The 18,095-nt window shown below is 36.2% G+C and overlaps 1 protein-coding gene across 3 annotated transcripts in view; it reads right to left on the reverse strand.

The window, feature by feature from the left end:
• Positions 1 to 18,095, reverse strand: part of CALCR (calcitonin receptor) — a 133,418-nt gene that overhangs the window by 14,508 nt on the left and 100,815 nt on the right. For all 3 annotated transcript variants that reach the window (XM_012647559.1, XM_012647569.1, XM_012647576.1), the window contains one exon: positions 12,627 to 12,753. In XM_012647559.1, the coding sequence (XP_012503013.1) occupies positions 12,627 to 12,753 (127 nt within the window). The remainder of the gene's footprint in view (positions 1 to 12,626; positions 12,754 to 18,095) is intronic.

Raw genomic sequence — 18,095 nt, forward strand, 5'->3', positions numbered from 1 at the left:
TTGGATAATATCTATGGACTTATCTTCAACTTCGCTCACTCTTTACTCTGTCATCTTGGCTCTCTCATTGAGCCTATCTAATATAATCATTTTTTAAAATTTCAGCTGCTCTATTTTTCAGTTCTAGAATTTCTAGTTATTTTTTTAAACAATTTCTACTTTTTTTGGCTGATTTTTTTCTATTTTTTATTCATTCACATCCTTGACCATAGTTATGATAGCTACTTTAAAATTTTTGTCTGTTAATATTAATGTCTGGGTCATCTCAGGGTCTGTTTCAATTGTGTTTTCTCTTAAGAATGTGTCATATTTTCCAAATTTTTTGTATGTCTGGTAATTTTGGATTGAGTTCTGAATATTATAAATGTTATGTTGTAAATCTTGGATTCTGTTATACTCCTTTGAAATTTTCTCTTTGGGGGTTTTGTTTTGTTTGTTTTAGTGGGCACTTAACTTGACTAAATCCAAAGTGCAAATTCCCTGTGATGGTAGTTCCTTAAATCTCCATTCAGTTATTTCAGACTTAACTATACTCATGGAGTCCTTTGCACACACGTAGTTACGGGGTCAGCCAAGGACTGGACATAAGTATAAACACAGAATTTGAGGCTCCTCTTCTCTCTCTTTTTTCTGAGATTTATTTCCTTCACTTTTCAGGAGCTGTCGTTGCCCTAAATTCTGTCTTCTATTTTTTCAAGTTGATAAAATTGAGGGTTTTCTACCAGAATTTTAGGTGTCCTGAAAAGCACGAAAACAATGGTAACTCTGCCCACAGCTCTGCCCATTTTCAAGTCTCATCTTTCTTCTAGTGTCTACTGCTTTGGTCTCTTTTCAGGGTCTTCAGATAATTTCTTTTTGTATTTTGTCCAGGGTTTGTAGTTGTTATCTGTGAGAGATTGTGCTAGATAGGAACTGCTTAGCCATCACCATTTTGTTTTTAATCAGTTTTAGATAATACACTACTGTAATATATAGTCTGTGACATCATATGAAAACTATGGTGGTAGGATAATCATAGAGGAATCTTTAAATAAAACCACAAAGTAGGTCTTACATGATTCAAATATTGTAGAATGTATATAAATACTCCACATTTTAATAATTAATGCAGTAATTTTTAATTTTCAGTAGCTCAAATAATCTATCTACATCTCAGAATTAATCTTTTTTCTTCAGTTTATTTAGTTGTAATATTTATTTCTGAGAACACTTCCTGTTTTCAGGATTTGCAGTGTATTTTAATACCTTTCTGGTTTTGAGCTAATGTTCAAATAAAATATTTAAAAATATAGCTGCCTGTAAACATAGTTAAATTTTCATAGTACACTTGCTTTTACTTTGTAACAATGGTTCACGTTTTTCAACTATTTACACTGCATGCAAATTATCCAGAACTTTTCAAGGTCCTTGAACTTAATACATGTAAAATCTGTAATCACTTTTTTCTCATAAAGAAGAGATGCAAGCCTTATTTATCAGCTGCATTTAATTACACATGGCACTAATATGGATGTTCTCCATTGAAGTACTATTTATGTAGGCAACTGAAACATTTTTCTACAATGGCCATCTTTACATGAGACATGTTTACAAGGTTTTGTTTTTTTTGTTGTTGTTGTTTTGTTTTGTTTTTTGCTGTTCCCTTATCATTTCAATTAAAAGAAAACCAGCTCTTGGCTGAATCAAATATACACAGAGTCCCTTTTCCTCACTCCACCATCCCAAACTGCATTTCCTCAGAAAAAACATCACAGAGAAAACACACTGAAAAGTGACTGGAAAGGGTCCTACTGTATGGAGTTAACAATTAAGTCTCATCCTTTCCCAGCCTATCCCTATCCATAAGAAAGAATTTTGATTTCAAAATGGTTTTGAAGTATTATTATTAGAGAAGTGCTTTCAGAATTAGTTTTTGTTTCATGAGAAAAAAGTCTACAAGTGTTTCCATTCTTTGTGACATAAGTGGCAGTGTGTGTTTATCATTCATTATAAACATCATTGAAACCAGTTATTTAAAAAATGGGAGATACTAGACCTGATGAGATGGGGGATGTTAATAAGTTTTCTTTCCCTTATCTAATTATTTGAAGTTGTGAATTGTGTCTTGGAATATGGCATGGGAGAATGAGATGTCTGAATAGTTTGAGTATGTAATCAAAGAAAGGTGAATTATTTTACATTTTTAGAGTCAAAGACTCTTCATTTTTCATCTTTCTGTTGCTTTCATATCCTTCTAAAACAATATCAATTTTACAAAGTTTCCAAAAAGATTTAGCAAAACAAAGAACATATTATTTATCATTGCCATTTCCTGCCTCTTCTAAATGGTCCCTTATCATTCTAGAAGCTATTTAAGTCAGGGAACTCAGTGTTTCCAACAGAGAAAGACGCTCAGAAAACAACTCAATGTATGGTCAAAATTTATTGTGCATAAGAATTTCTGCACAAAGATATATATTGTACTTGATGGATGATTTAAGAAATTTGGGAGGGTGATTTTGATTATATGAAGATTTTATTTTTAGAGGCTAACGTCAATACCCAACACCTCTATGGGATACAACTCCACTATATTGCTTCTTTCCGTAGATCTTTACTTTCAAGTAAAATAATTAGTTCATTTTCAAGCAAACTTTATATTCTTTAAATTTATTTCTGCATTAAGCATTTGATTATTTCATACTTTTAGGAAAGCCATCTGTTTCAGTGACATATCAAAGCGCTGAACTGCCGTCCAAATGTGGAGAGATTACGGGGACAAACAAAAATATTTCTCTGGAATGTGGTATATTTGTTTCAAAGGTAACGTATATCAGATCTAGTCCGTCATATCCTAAACTTCTCCAGATTTCAGTGAAGATTTTTACCTTATTGTTTTCATCCCGGGTTTTTCCTGCCTAAAATATGTGTGTTTTTCAGACTAGCATTTACCTTGCTCCAGTCAAAGTAGCATACTTTTTTCTCCTGAATCATTTTTTATTTCTAAATGATATTTCTAAGCATTCAAGTTCTCTATTTTATCCTAGGCGATAATTCTTGATTATTTTTTTTTTTCAGGGCAATTTCTCTTTAGAACTTTTTTGGGGAGCTACAACCGTGCTACTCCAGAGAACTGTCTTGAGTCCCTCAAGGCTGTCTCAGGGTGCTGTGTGTGTTAAGAAATACTGGAAAGGGCTACTTCCAGTTTCTCCAGGGAAACATGCCCTGCAGGGCCCAAGGACAATAAAAGAGGCATTTATGATTCAGAATCAGTGTGAGGTTTTCCTTTGGAAAAAGGAGTCAAGCCTCATGGGAGCAACGCAGTCTCCTCTGAATAACAGCCTGGATCAGGACATGGTCCATGTTCTATCACTCCTACACAGAGCACCATAGAGCATAAGGCAGAGGTGAGAACTGGGCTATTCTGTCAGAATAGGCGTCACTGAAATCATTCAGAAGAACTAGGAGATACGAAGGACAGTGACTGATAAAAATGTGGAAAAGAAAATACTTGTGGGAGATAGGTAGGTTAGTAATGTCACAGAGACATTAACAGGTAGGCCAAAGAGGTAGGTTAACAAAAGCCAAAGCAAAGAGGAATATAATCTTCTAGTTGATTTTGTTGGTATTTGACAAATCTCTGGACCAATAACATTTTTGCTCATTTGTAAATATTCCAGGGAGAGCTGGCCAACATAGAAGATATCTGGACAATGCACCGGCCAGCACTGTGCCTATAGGTTGTTCTGCCTCTTGTATATCAGTGATGCTTGTGTCATTTTTGCCTTATATGGGCACAAACTTTTGGGAAATGGAGGTTGCGTCTCCATTATCTTCCTGGACGTGTGTGTAGAACTGGAGTGGGTAATCCTGGGGAGAGTAATTACTTTTGTATGCCTACAAGGGAAGATGGATCAAATGAGACTGACATTCAATTAGTTTGGCAATTTTTACAGACCTCCTATCTCAAAGTGAGAGAGAAATTTTGATATGAGGAAAAATAGAAAGGGCATGTGGCTTGCCTTTTATTGTCTCTCTATTTGCACATCTTACAAGCTTGAAAGTGACCTTGAGTCTACTCCTTGACTTTAAAGCTAGTGGAAATGGGCATGGCTTATTTACGGGAGTATGAGTTCTTGAAAGCAGTGATGAACCCCTCCAAATATATCCAGTTCAAATGTAAATAATGGAAGAATCTATGGTAGTGCTTCTCAAATTTTAGCATGCATCAGAATGACTGGGAGAGCTTGTTAAAACAGGTTCATTAGTCCCAGTCTTAGAGATTCCGATTCAGAAGGTGTGGTGTTGGGCTTGAGAGTCTATATTTCTAACAAGAGCCCAGACGATGCTGATGCGGACCACACTTTGAATGGATTCAGGATACAGAGACAGTTTCCTCAGTATCTGCCACTTATTTTGGTTACTTGCTGGCCTTCCATTGATAATGCTAACCAACAAAAGGCACAAGCTTCCTGTTCCAGTAAACTCATGATGCAATGAGAAACACGTTGACTTCGATCGACATATATTTCAAAACCTAATAAGGAAGAATTTCAGACCTTTTTGTCAAGATGCCAGTGCAGTTGAAAAAAACTAAGGGGCAAAAAGGCCCTCATCTCACCTTTCTCATTGCCATGAAAACTATAAACTTGTACAGTCTTTAAAGCTAGCTGAATGAAAGAGAAAAATCCTCCCATCAGAAAGTCGGCATTAACTTTATAGGAAAGTACTGCAGTCTTTCTCCAGAGGAATTTAAGATTGTAATATTTTAATTAAACACGAGTCTGTCATGCAATCCTGAGATGATTCCTGATAATGTCTCAGAACAAATGAACTTGAATTTGTGGAACTGCGTAGTTGTGATTCTGTGTGTTTTGAAAAAACAAAACAAATGAAATGAAACAGAACGAAACGAAACAGAACGAAACGAAACGGAACGAAACAGCAGAGGAAAAGAAAGTCTCACCTGAGATAAATACATCGGAAGATGATCCGGAAATTGGCAAAGGAAGCACTTTGGAAGTGTTAAGAAAACAATGCCAGAGCAAGCAGAAGAGTGGGATACGCACAATTCCAACTGATTTTTAAGAAAAACTTGTTAGAAATGTGGCAAAGGAATAAAAATTAACCATTTATTACTCTCAGGGGTCTTTCTCTACATGGTATGGTGAGGGTATTATATCACTTTTCTTTGGGGATTCTCAAGCATGACTGATTTAGTTTTACATTTTCAGACAACAGCCCCTTTTAGTTATTTATGATTTACAAACCTGTAAATATGTGTATTCTCCATTCATACTTAGTCCTTTGTAGATTTAAGCAGTGTTTTACAAATGCTATGATTTTCCAAATCTCTGCTCTGGAACAGCAATGAACTAGGCACCTCAGCTAGAAACTGACAAATGCTAAAGGCATAATGACAATGCTAACAGTTATAATATAATAATGATAGCTAACCTTGGAGAGTTTTTACCTGCCAGACCTTGTTTTGTGGATTTTAGGCATACTGGTTTCTCATAAACAACTCTATGAGGAAGGCGCTATTATTATCTCCATTTTACACATTAGGAAAGTGAGGCACAGTGAGGTTAAGTAACTTGCTCAAGATTACAGATTTCTTTGTAAGTAGAAGCGCGAGGATTTGAGATTCTGTAGTTTAGCAAGACCAATGCTGCAGAATTTGGAGCAATCCCCGTAAGCACAGCAAATATCAGATGAACTGTTGCTCCACAGTTTTCTAACAATGAACCAAAATACTCTAACGGAGTATACAAAAGCTCTAGCATCCCTGCTGGAAGCTCTTTGAGAATGAAAATGAATCTGTAACAAGTTCTGCACCAAATTCGTGACAGTCTTCTCGAATTAAGGAAAGCTAGCTGCAAATGTTGAGGTGAAGACTTGCTATATAAACCACGGCACAAGAGACCATGTGTAAGTCACTGATTTCAGGTGCAGAGGTACCACCCAGATTGGCCAGATGAGAGAAACTGGAGATTGGGTTGATGTTCATATCCATTTTAGGGACATATTCTCCTTCAAATCCATATGGGGATGTGATCAACTATAAATAATAACTTTAAAAAGGAATAAAGAAATCCCCTATACCTTTATGCACTGTATGATCTCGGTTAAAAGATCATTTATTGGTTTTGACATGCAAATAAAGTGAAGTAGCATAAATCACCAGGGCAGGATACCTCATTATCCCATCTTGGCATTATTCTCTCTGCATTGTTCCTTAAATCCGTAGTACACTTTTATTCTCAATCTAATTTTTTCTATAGGCTGCTGAAATAGATAACTCCAATATTGTTTTCTCTGCCATTGAGCTCTTATCTCAAAACCTCTGATGTCTCTGTTAGTTCCCTCACATTTATATGTTCTCCCTTGCAGCAGCCTCCTAGGCTGGGCAGGCGTCCAGTTTACACCTGGGCTTTATCACCTCTAGCACCTTGGTTCTCAGCACATTCTAAGCTGGTGCCTACCTAGGATGAAGCTCTGACATGGCTTGGTGGTTCAATTGTTCCGAACAAACAGGTTAGAAGAAATTCATGTTGTTTGCCAGAACTTGGTACTCATTTGACTTTACTTATATTAGAAGCTATAGAAAATGTGAATCAATTGTTTCAGCTTTTGAGCTGCAAAGTGCTCAAGTTCCCAGTAAAAACTAATCTCCTGGTATTGTCCCTTTCAGACCCAGATAAGTTTAGAGAGAAATTTACTTGGAAAGAATGACAAGTATCCTGCCAGCCTCCTTTAGATGCAGCAAGAACAATGCTTTTAATTCTGCCTCCTGACTCTCTCTACATGAAGATCATGGAGTGAGCAGGTAGAACAAAAAAATATAAAATTTTAGATATTATGGAAATGAAATGCTCGAATGACACAAATGACAATGGGCAATTTTCACATCACTCAATAAACTGAGGATGTATTCAGCCCTTATTTATGCCATGAGTTATTTTGAGTTTAACTTTAAAAAAAAAAGAATGTGAAGGAATAAGATTCTCACCCTTGGCCACACAGGAGAGAATATGCCTAAGAAAAACTACTCAGGGAAGGAACAAACTCCTTTAACGGGAAAGGGACCACAAACCCACAGGGATTCTCCACTGAGGAGTGAGGACACTGTGGAGTATTTTTTGCCCTCAACAAAATGAAAAGAGAAGACTCTTATAGTAGGAGTGTGATAGCATTTGGGATGAGGCAGCCTTCCTCTTCAAGAAATAACTTTTTATTTTTAATATATTCCCATGGGCATTGGGAAGGAAAATCTTTTTGGCTCTTAACTGCTGATTCAGTGACCCAGAATTGGGTCAAAATGAAAAAAAAAATAAATAGATAACCTACACCTCTGTCTTTAGTTTGATTAAGAGAGAAACTGTCTTTAGAAATTATGTATTCTGTTTCATTTTTTTTAAGGAAACACATGCCTGAATCACTGATAGATGAAGTGCTGATTGATATGCTTTTATTTAATTTATGACTGTGGTTATTGTTTACATGTTAGTTTCAATTTCAATAAATATTTATAGATTGACAATGTCTAATAACTTCTGTTTTCCAAAAATTTCTTCAGCTGTTTGTCTTTGTCTCTTCTTTTTTGGTTTTCTCTTTCTTGTCTCTACTTTTCTTGGCTAGAAACAACCTTAATCTAATGTTTTCTGGAATGTCAGTTGTTCAAGAAAAATGCAATATTTCAACTAATTCATTTAAAGTAATTTTAAATATATGATTTTGCATGTGACTTAGTAATGTTGATGACATGATTCTCAGCCTTTGGGTGCTATTTTCTCTGTCTCTGTAGAAGTGGAGAATTCTATTCCTGGGAAAGATGGGGCTTCAAAATAGCAGCTAAACCTTCCCTAGTTCTCGTTTATTCCCTCTGCATTTAAATCTATTACAGCAGGGAAAATTTCTTCTTTCTTAAGAACTGAATTTACAGTTTCAACTGTAATCACCTTTTGAATGGGAAAACGCACTCAAGAATTTGGGCTTCTATGAATACATTTATGACAGAATATGCATTAGTCAAGGTGAGACACAACACAAATTTAGCCATGTGTGTCTCTCTTGGTGACAGTACCTAAGCATTTTCAAGGATGAATAACGTATAAAATATGTTTACTTGAGAGTTCTTTCCTGCCCTTTCTTGAACTGATTTTGCTTACCTAGAGAGAGCAGCCCTATGTTGTTGTATATGGAGGGTTTGATAAGAGATTTAACAAATGCCTCATGGGAAAACAATGACTGTGTACAAATAGAGAAAGTACTAAAAAAAAAAAAAAAGCCTAGTTTCTTTCCTCTGGGTGAATTGTATGCTTCACAATTTACAAACACGAATTAATTTTTGTCGTTGTAGTTATTTGGTTTCGGTCTATACTGTTTATGTGTATTTGGTGACAGGCATGTGTTTCCAGAGGTTTGAAATTGTGGAAGAGGGCACAATGTGTTCTCACATTATGACATTGCCTCATTTACCGCTGTAAGTGGCTTATTATTCATGGCTTGTTTTATTTTGTCTAATCGCAGAGGAAAAGAGCCTCCTCTTTTAGGCACACAGAGAAAAATATTCTGATTTTTTGCTCCTCTGTTTTCCATGAAAAAAAAAACACTATAGTTTGAAATAGTTAAAAAATGACTAAACCCAGTATCTGTGGTTGTAAGACACAGGAAGCTGTTTCCATGTGAGGCTTGGCTCATTGCTAGGGATGATGAAGAAAATGTCATGAATAGATATTTTTCCAGAATAGTATGAATTCAGTTCAGCCTGAGGACTAAAATTTGAATTTTGAGTGGTCGATAAATACTTGATTGATTGGGTGAGATTTTATCTTTCAAGTGTTTTATAGTTTTTCCCTAGGGGGTTTGCTCTTGTATAGCTAAAAATATCCAATCCGTTAGGTTAAAAATATATTGATTTGGAGAACCAGATGCTAGTTATGCCACAAAGATAAGCTTCTTTCCTTTATCTCAAACTTACTTTAAGAATGCCTAATGTGTGTGGCAGAATCAGCCTCATTCCTCCAAACCCAAACGAAAGCTTCCTGTTAATTTCTTTGGCTCCCTGAAGCTCACACTCACATTCTCCCAGGAAATCAGGTGCATAGTGGCAGAGCCAGGTCCTTGGACATCTGCTTACAGGATCTATTTAAAGTTCCCAGGCCATAGAGGAGCTGCAAGGCAGATATGGGCAGACTTGGCAGTAGCTGGGGGACAGCTTGTGTACTGGGGCTGGCAGAGGGCTGGGCATGTCTACTTCCTTTGAAAGCGGAAACATCCAGCAGTGATAATGAATGCGATTGTTCAGAGTAATGAATAGAGTAACAGATTTGTTGGAAAAGTCCAAGTACAGAGACCTAGGGAGCTAGCCACAAGTCAAGGGTTGACGGCAACCCTTGGGAGCAATCACTTGCGGTATTATGCCCTTGGGAGTTTTTAAAAGCTTTACTCTTTGGCACTCTAGGACAGCCCCTTAGAAGTAAGCAGGGCAGTTTTTGTTATTCTCATTTGATGCATAAAGTTAAATGGCTTCTATAATTTAGTAGCAAACTCATAAAAAGCCTGAATTTAGACTATTTCAGGAAGATAACAGATTTAGCAAGATCTCACAGTGGATGAGAAGCCTCCTTTACATTACCAGCTGGGGGGCAGGCTGGAGGCATGAGATATGGGTCCAAGACCCCCAGAAGAGAGATAAGAAAAAGTCTATTCAAGAACTTACAATACTTCATAATTCGACTGAGCATGCTCCCAGGTCAACGTGGCTGCTTATTCAAAAAGCGAAGTGCCACTCCCAAGCCTGCTCCCTATAGACACTAGCTTTCTCAGGGTTTGTACCCTTAATGGGAGATGGAAAGCCAAAAATTGGACTATTCTCTGTAGAGAGATGCTTAGTTAATGGCTTTTACATCTATCTTAAACTCAGTGGGGGACAGCTTCTCTAATTAATTATAGTGAGCGTGTCCAATTATGGAATTACGAAATGACTGAGCCCATTTCTTTAAGAACACATCTGCCTAAGGAAATAAATGAAGACAATCAAGAGTACAAAGTGGTATAGAAGAGGGAGTCTGGCTTCTGTGCTTGAATCCCATCTTTAAGTGTTCATGGGATGGAGGACACTTGCCTTCACCGAGCCTCAGTTTCCTCAGCTTTAAAATGGGGATAATATCCACCTTTCACTGGGGGATTGTGGAGATTAAATTAAACGAGACAAATTTTATTTAAATTAGCTGACATTAAAAAATAAAACTCATCAAGCTAAACCCATTTGGTCACATTATTCTACAGGTGGGTGAGACAGGACTTTGTCTTCAATAACAGATACCAGGGTTTTAAACAATGGATCATAATGCCTTTCTGGATACATTCATACTGTAAAAATTACTAACACTGTGAATCCATTAGAAGCCAAATTAAGCTGCTTTCCCATGCCATGCCACTGTCACGCAGGATGCATGCTCTGGGCAGATTTCACGCATTTTTGTTATTGAGCTGGCAGAACTGTCAAATGCCAGTTTTGAAAGATGAGGCTATCTACAGATGCTTGCATAACACAATTAAGCAGAGAAACAAAAATGAATATCTCCCTTGGCCATTCACTGGGAGCTAGATAGCTTCTGTCTGTGCTTCCAGATGCACTTTCCACCCTGCTCCCAGTGCCCTGGGCCCACAGAAATGGATCTGTACGTCTCCATCAGGGCTTGCTTGCCTTCTGGTTTCCAGTTGCACTCAGTTAATGGGGACCATTGGCAGAGATTGGGAGAGGAGAGTGAATGAATGAGGGATATTCATTTCCCCACTTCCTTTTGTGGGGTTGCTGCAAGCTAGCTGTGTCCCAAGACAGAAGTCCTGAATTTCTGCAGGGCAGCCTTCACCACACCACCTCTCTCTCTTTAGGTTCCTATGTCTTCCTTCTACTTGTCCATTCAGGCCTAGGGGTGGTAATAGTCCCCACTCTTACTAGACCCCAGTGTACTGGCCACACATTTGTATTAGGAAGAAACACATGGATTCATCAATTTTGCAAAACACAAATGATCAAATATTTGCAATTTCATATTTGATCTAATAAATAATTACATTATTAAAGTTTTAAAATCACTTAATGGAATTGTCCATTAAATGAATAAGGAAAAGCCTTGTTCAAATGAAGGAAGGCAGGTTTGCAAAGGAGCTGGCAGAGAAAAATTTGTGAATTTTTTTGAGATGAAAATACTTAGGGAAAAATGACTATTAAATAATAGAAACTGTAATTATAAATTATTTAAACACTGGGGTGATACATAAAAATCTCTGTAAAGTAAGTGGTTACTTGGTATCAAAGCACCAAAGTGATTTGATTTTTTAAAAATCAATCTGATAGATTTGGAAACCTAATCAACCAGTTCAGTGTCATTAATTTCTCACTGATTTGTTATTAGACATATAACATGGAATGCAAAGAAAAGAACCAAAACTAAGAGTAAGGAGATGTGGATTTGAGTCCTCGTTCTCCTCTCCCACCAGTTATATGATTTGGGGCAAATCACTTTCCCTTTTTATCCTCAAGTTTCTGCTCTGTAAAATAAGGAGTAAGGAATAACTGACCTCCAAATCCATTTCAGTTCTGATTTTTGTTAGTTTATAATATCAGGGACTGACTTGGATGAACCTCAGAGTGCCTCAGAGTGCTTCTCCTCTGCCCTCCTTTGCCAGCTCGTTTGCTTCACCCAGAAGTTGGCCAATGATTTCCAAGGGTGGCAGCACAGGATATATTCTTTGGCTCCACCTCATACCTACTGAATCTCTAGCATCACGTGGGCAGTAGCTATCTCATATTTACCAAGTTTCCCCAGTTGATTTTCAAGTATGGCCAGGTTTGGAAACCACTGTGAAAAACACTATCTTGGCAATAACGAGAGAAGGTGGAAGGCAATGTTGAGTTATTCTGAATAGCTGTCAGGGCAATTCTGGTAGAAGAAATTCAGAATGGTTCTCAGTAATGGAGCTAAATGATTTCAGCTCTCCTGTTCTTTATAATACTCAAATAGAAGGAGGATACCCACCAGATTTGCTTATTGCAATGGCGCATGTGAGCATGAGTTTCATGGATGTCCTGTTGTCTCCCCAATTTTTGTATTCCCTTATTTCAGTAAAACCTTTTTCAAAGCATGCAGACATAGATCACGAGAATATTTATATGGCTCATTAGTGTCAGTGCATAGCTGCTCATAGCTGAGGTGACTGGGCCAAGCCCAACCTGATACCAGAATGATGAGGGGATCAGTATCTAATCGTGAGTGGTACACTAGGGTCATTGGGAAGCGCTGCCTTAGTGCCCCTGGTAATGTTCACAAGACATGCTCAGTACATTTACCATAGATGTTAATAAATTATTGATTAGTCATAAAAACTCATGATATGTTGTATGATTCTTATTTGCTTAGGATTCAATCATTCCAAGCCCTATACGATAGCATTTAACAATTACTTCCAAGAACTACATAGGAATGATACATCTTGGTCAATGTAAAACTTGACTATAGAAGTAAATATGATTACACATGTAAACATCTGCTTAAGTCAAACATTAACACTCTATTTGCTATTTACGTACCATATCCTTTAAAATAAAAGTAGAAACAAAACCATGCTGTGCTTACCGGGTCCCTTCGCACAAGCTCTCCATTGGGTACTACCTCAACCAGGTGGATGATGATAATGATGGAATTCAGAATGTAAGTCAGAAACATGTTCTTATGCAGGGTTACCCTTTGGCAGCCAAGGTTCCTGGAAGAAAAAGTAACATAAAGCATTAGCTAGTGCCAATATGTTGAAGTACCTGGAAAAAAACCCATTTTGTTAACATTTTTCACGTTTTCTTTAGCAACAGAAACATATAGAAATAAGTGAGGCAGTTTCCATCTTTCAGTACTACTTTTCTGCCTGGTGTTTTAACACAGCTTTAAAAACAGTTTTCCAGTCACGGCAGCTCAGAGTCTTTGGTCCACAGGGTGACTTGATATGATAACTGAAAGAGCGAGTGATAAAATCATTTTAAATTATAGCAAATGTTGTGGAATTAATTAAGAGAAGGGCTCTTAGAAGAGAATCATTAAGGTTTGGAGTGTGCTTCAAATGAAAAGTCTACTGTTCATTGTTGCAACCCGGCAGAAAATATGTGGCTAATAGGGTCACAGAACCAAGGCCGCCAGTGACAAGGTACTGAATGCATGTCCTTGAGCCGTTACACACACAGGCTTCAGGTCTCCCGTCATCCTTCTCTTTCATTATTTCTTTTAACATCTTCTTAGATCTCATATTCCAACTGGAATCGTCATTGTAATTCCTCTTTTCCACACACACCTGATGGTCGAGCTCAGACACAGGCGGAGAATTCTAAATAGGCCCAAATTTGATCTCATTATGAGGCATATTGTGGTTTGGATCCTATGAGACCAATCCGAGTGCTGCTGATTCTAGGCATGGTCATTTCCCACCTTTTGGGTACTAAGTAAGTTGATGGGGTTTTTATTCCTTTCTCCTCCACTTCATAGACTTGTACATATGTGTTGGTGTGAATGTTCACATATATAAACGTTAGTTTGAATGTCCTATTTTACTTTTTTGATGCAATGGAGAAAGCCCGCATCACGACTACAACAAAACTGGAATAATTATTCTGGAGAAATAAAAATCTTGTATTTACCATATTTGATCCAGTCAAAAAAATGTTAATATAATGTCATTCACCATGCAAAAGCTTAAAACAGCAGCTAATGATGCCCATGACTCATCACGGTAACTATTCCTAAAAAAATCTTCATGGAATAAAGTTAGAATCCAGGAACTTTGAAAGGAAAATTGTGAGGAAAGATGAAATATGAAAATGGCCTGGATTTACTGACAGTGCTTTTCTGTATTTCCAACTCAAAGGAAAATGAGTCGTCAATTATCTATATTAAAAAGCAAATTTAAATAATAAGGGACATCTGTTACAGTACATTTTGATTATCACAGCTACATTTTTCAACTTTTCAGGAAGCATAAACATTAGTAAATAGTTAATAAATAATATTTTAAAAATCTCAACATGTTGAACATGGATAAAATGCAGAGTTTATATCCAGGAGGCAACCTCTGCTAAAGATGGTGTTCAGAGAAGAGCTTTCACACACACAAACACACATACCGCTACGGGTTACTTTATTTAGCAGTATAGAAATCTTTTAAATAAACGAAACCTAATCAGTTTTATAATAGCACTAAAGGCAGGCTTCAAGTTTAAATTTCAACTTAAAAAAATTATTTATGTAAAACATTCCCATTTATACTGCATAAACTCTTTCACCTCATGACTACTGCAGTTAGCAGTGTTGAACCTGTGACCTGCTCCTTTCAATGTAGTCACAATAGCATTTTATAATTCTTCTCACGGGGGGATAAATATCTATGGTTTCATTATTTGATTCAGCCTGGCTTAGACCAATGATAATTGACATTATCCAGAACTAAGGAGTATGAACGAATGTATCATACAGCACTGCTATTCTCATGCCTGCTTTTCTTTTGATTGGTAGAGTTCAATAATCTGCTGTGTACAACATTAGCTTAAAGGACTTTGTTAACTTCATTCTCCTGTGCACACAAAACTACCCTGTAAAATATACTTTGCCCATCTCCTGCTTACTCTCTGGACCTTGTAGTCCTGCCTTATTTTTCTTCTTAACACTCATCACCTCGTTTATTGCCTGTTATTTTCTCCTTTCCTCCCACTAAAATAAAAGTGCTAAAGGTATTTATTTTATGCACCTAGAACAATGCCTGATGCCTCAGAGGGCTTAATACTCATTTTGAATTTAAAAACATATGTAAGAAAAATTTTCTTCTTTGAGCTGTGATCACTAAGAAATTTTACAGTGTGTCAAAGAATTACATTAAATGCTAGATGATTTCACAGTTTATACTTTGCATCATACTGATAATTTTCCAAATTCTTAAGTTAGTTATTAACTAATAAATATTGAACACTATCCTGTTTTCAACACTAGCTAAAATATATATACAGTACTGTATACATACATATATAAAACATGTATACATTTCTCACCGGGAACATAGAGAAAATGGTGGTTTAAAACTAGATAAACTGCTAGCCTCCAAAGGAGAAATATGACTAATATATGAGTTTCTGTTTTTTAAAAGTTTCAATATAATTTTTGTTTATTGAGTTTTCAAAATTTTATTACACCTACTTGATGACATTTACAGTCACCTTCTTGAAGTGAGTTAAAGGTGCTTTAAATTTATTAAAATTCATTCAATAACCCAACACATATTACTGTGTAATCACTATGATCCAGACCTTCTGGTAGATGCCAGGAATATATTAGAGGACAAACAGACAGCTTCTGTCTTCAGGGACTTTTTACATTACATAATTGTTTATTTACTCTTATTGTAATAACTGCAGTGGGACTTAATATAAAAGGATTAACTGAATTTAACATAAAAATTATCAATACAAATATCCTGTTGCTTAAATGAGCATGAGAGAAGCTGACAACATTTTCCTGTCAGATTTGAAATGTCTTCAGTAGAAATTCTTAAACCTGAGGTTAGCTATACTTTATTCCCTTGATTGAAAAAATAGACATTTGGATGAACAGAACATAGCTTGTTATTTGAGTGATGGGAAACCATAAGTACTATAGCTTCTTTAATAGTGGGAGGATAAGACAACATAATCTACTTCTGTCTAGGCCCAACCAAGGTGTCATTCAAATATGAGGAAGAGATAATGATTTCCTTGAGTATGACTCTCAAGATGTCATCTTTTAAGGCTAAAGTAAAAAGTCATTTTCTTGGTTGTGGTTTATCTGGTATAAATCTTTCACATTAAAGAATTTGTTTCAAATTATTAGTACTCTACATGTGTATGAGTGTGTACTTTTTGGGAGCTTGTAGTTGTATAAGAAGGCATTTGATATTTGCTTTAAGTTTTGTAGATGGTGTAAATCAGTTCGATATATCACAGGGTGAGAGAAAAGAGTATTCACTCCTATATAAGACAGTATAATTATAGTCACATTCAAAGCAAATAAGAGTAGCAAATAATGACACAAGTAAAAGTGGTTATAAATTTACTGGTGCATGGGATAATATAAATTAGGAATCATTTTTGTAATTGGTACAAGCTGAAGTCATATCTTCCAGTGCACCTTTAAGTCTTCCTTTACCTAGGTATCATACACTGTTCATGACAGACATGAGAACTGAGGCGAAGAGAGGAAATAATGTGAAATTGCTTGCATTAAAACTTTTAGAAAAATTCAAAACACAATATATTATATATCTTTCCTATTTGACAGGAGACATTATACCTTTGGATTAGCACAAAATCCTTATCCTCAAGAAATTCCCTTTCAATCAAAAGTCTTGCTTATCTCCTATTATTACTGCTCTCTATATAGGTGAACAGTATGCCATGGTTATGACCAACAGTTATCTTGGTGTCTGTCATGTCATGTCAGTGGTGGGTTGGAAGAAAAAAGGACATCTTTCATACAATTGATTGAGTGGTTTCCCTGGGGGAACAGAGAGGCAGCCAGAGATGTATAATGGTGGATACTACACAAGATAAAGATTCATGTATCCATCCAACATGTAGATGTGACATAGAATAATAGGGAATACTGAATAAATAGCAGAGGAATCAGCATTCCTTCTGGATTCTCCAGTGGAAGACTCCTTTCTTGACCTCCACAATTACCTACGTATACCTTTTGTCAATGTGGCCAACATAATGTAATGCAATGTAGACAATATTATGATGAAATGAAGACACTCCCTGTCTTCCAACATATATTTCAATTAACTTTCAGGCAAGAGTAATGAATGTTTAATATATTTACCAATCAGAAAGGCATGGGTACTAATAAGTCAAAATAAATGTTAGTGAATATTCTGTTGTGTTTTTCTTGATAGAATATAGTGAGATATTTAAGTATTTAGGATTGTTCCAGAGAAATGCAAATTGATAAATTGTTAGTGGAACTTATGGGATAAATGAATTTATTGCAAACTTTCTGAAAATGGTCAAGAACCAAACTCAAATAAATGTCCACTTATGTGACTTTCCCAAACAAGTCTTCCCTTGGGTATCTTCATTTTAGCTCTCTTGTTGACGTTTATTATTGGCATCTAGTAGTGAGAGAGCTTGCTGAACTAATGTGATGTTTATATTTAATCTTTCTCCGTATTATTATTGCTCCTAATTATTTTTCCTGCAAAAGTTCTAAACCAAATACTACCCTAATAAGGCTGTCTTCTATCTTTAACTGGTGGACCAGAAATGATTAGCATATCATCCTGAATATTACTTAAATTTTTGTACAATCAAGATCTTTAGTGTTGTCTTTTCTATCAGTTAAATCTTGGAAACCCTTTTTTTTTTTCCCCTAGGCTTTTTCGCTCTGTAGGAAGAAGTCGTAGAAGATCAATTTTCTTCTTTTACAATAAAGACTTTATATACATTTCTACATTAATTTTCCAAAGCATAAGAGCATGATTTTCACTTGTTTTAGGGTTAAATAGTCCTGTCTTTTACCTTCCCCTGCATGCTCAAAATAAAACTACATTCAGATTAGAGGCATGCTTTAATAAACTTACTCTGAGTAATATCCCACATTGTTAGTGAAGTATTGGTAGTTCCATAGTCTGCCTCCTGTAAATTCACTAACTTTAAATTCCTCTGCAAGCTTCCTTAGCCTGTGGTTTGAGGAGGTCACCTACAGGGTTTCTCCTTTTTATAGACTCTCTAAGGTGCACTTGAGGAATCCTTTGGGCTTTAGAGTGAGCTTTCAATGGGATGATTATGAATGGGACATCAGTTCTCAGAAGTGGAGCTGGGCAACTTCACATTTTGGTTTCATGAAACTTTTATAAAATTGACTGTTTGGAGTTTGAAAAATAACTCAACCCTGGGAATATAGAATTAAGCAAGGGAGTGATGATAATTTTTGCTCTGGTTTCACACAGATGATGCCATTACATGCGTAAATTATGAAACTTTCTACTGTAATGTGTGACAAAGATCTTAAAAGTGATGTTGAATGTTTGAAAAAACTTCA

Source organism: Propithecus coquereli, unplaced genomic scaffold (assembly GCF_000956105.1).
Source record: "Propithecus coquereli isolate 6110/MARCELLA unplaced genomic scaffold, Pcoq_1.0 Scaffold108, whole genome shotgun sequence".
Taxonomy (NCBI): domain Eukaryota; kingdom Metazoa; phylum Chordata; class Mammalia; order Primates; family Indriidae; genus Propithecus; species Propithecus coquereli.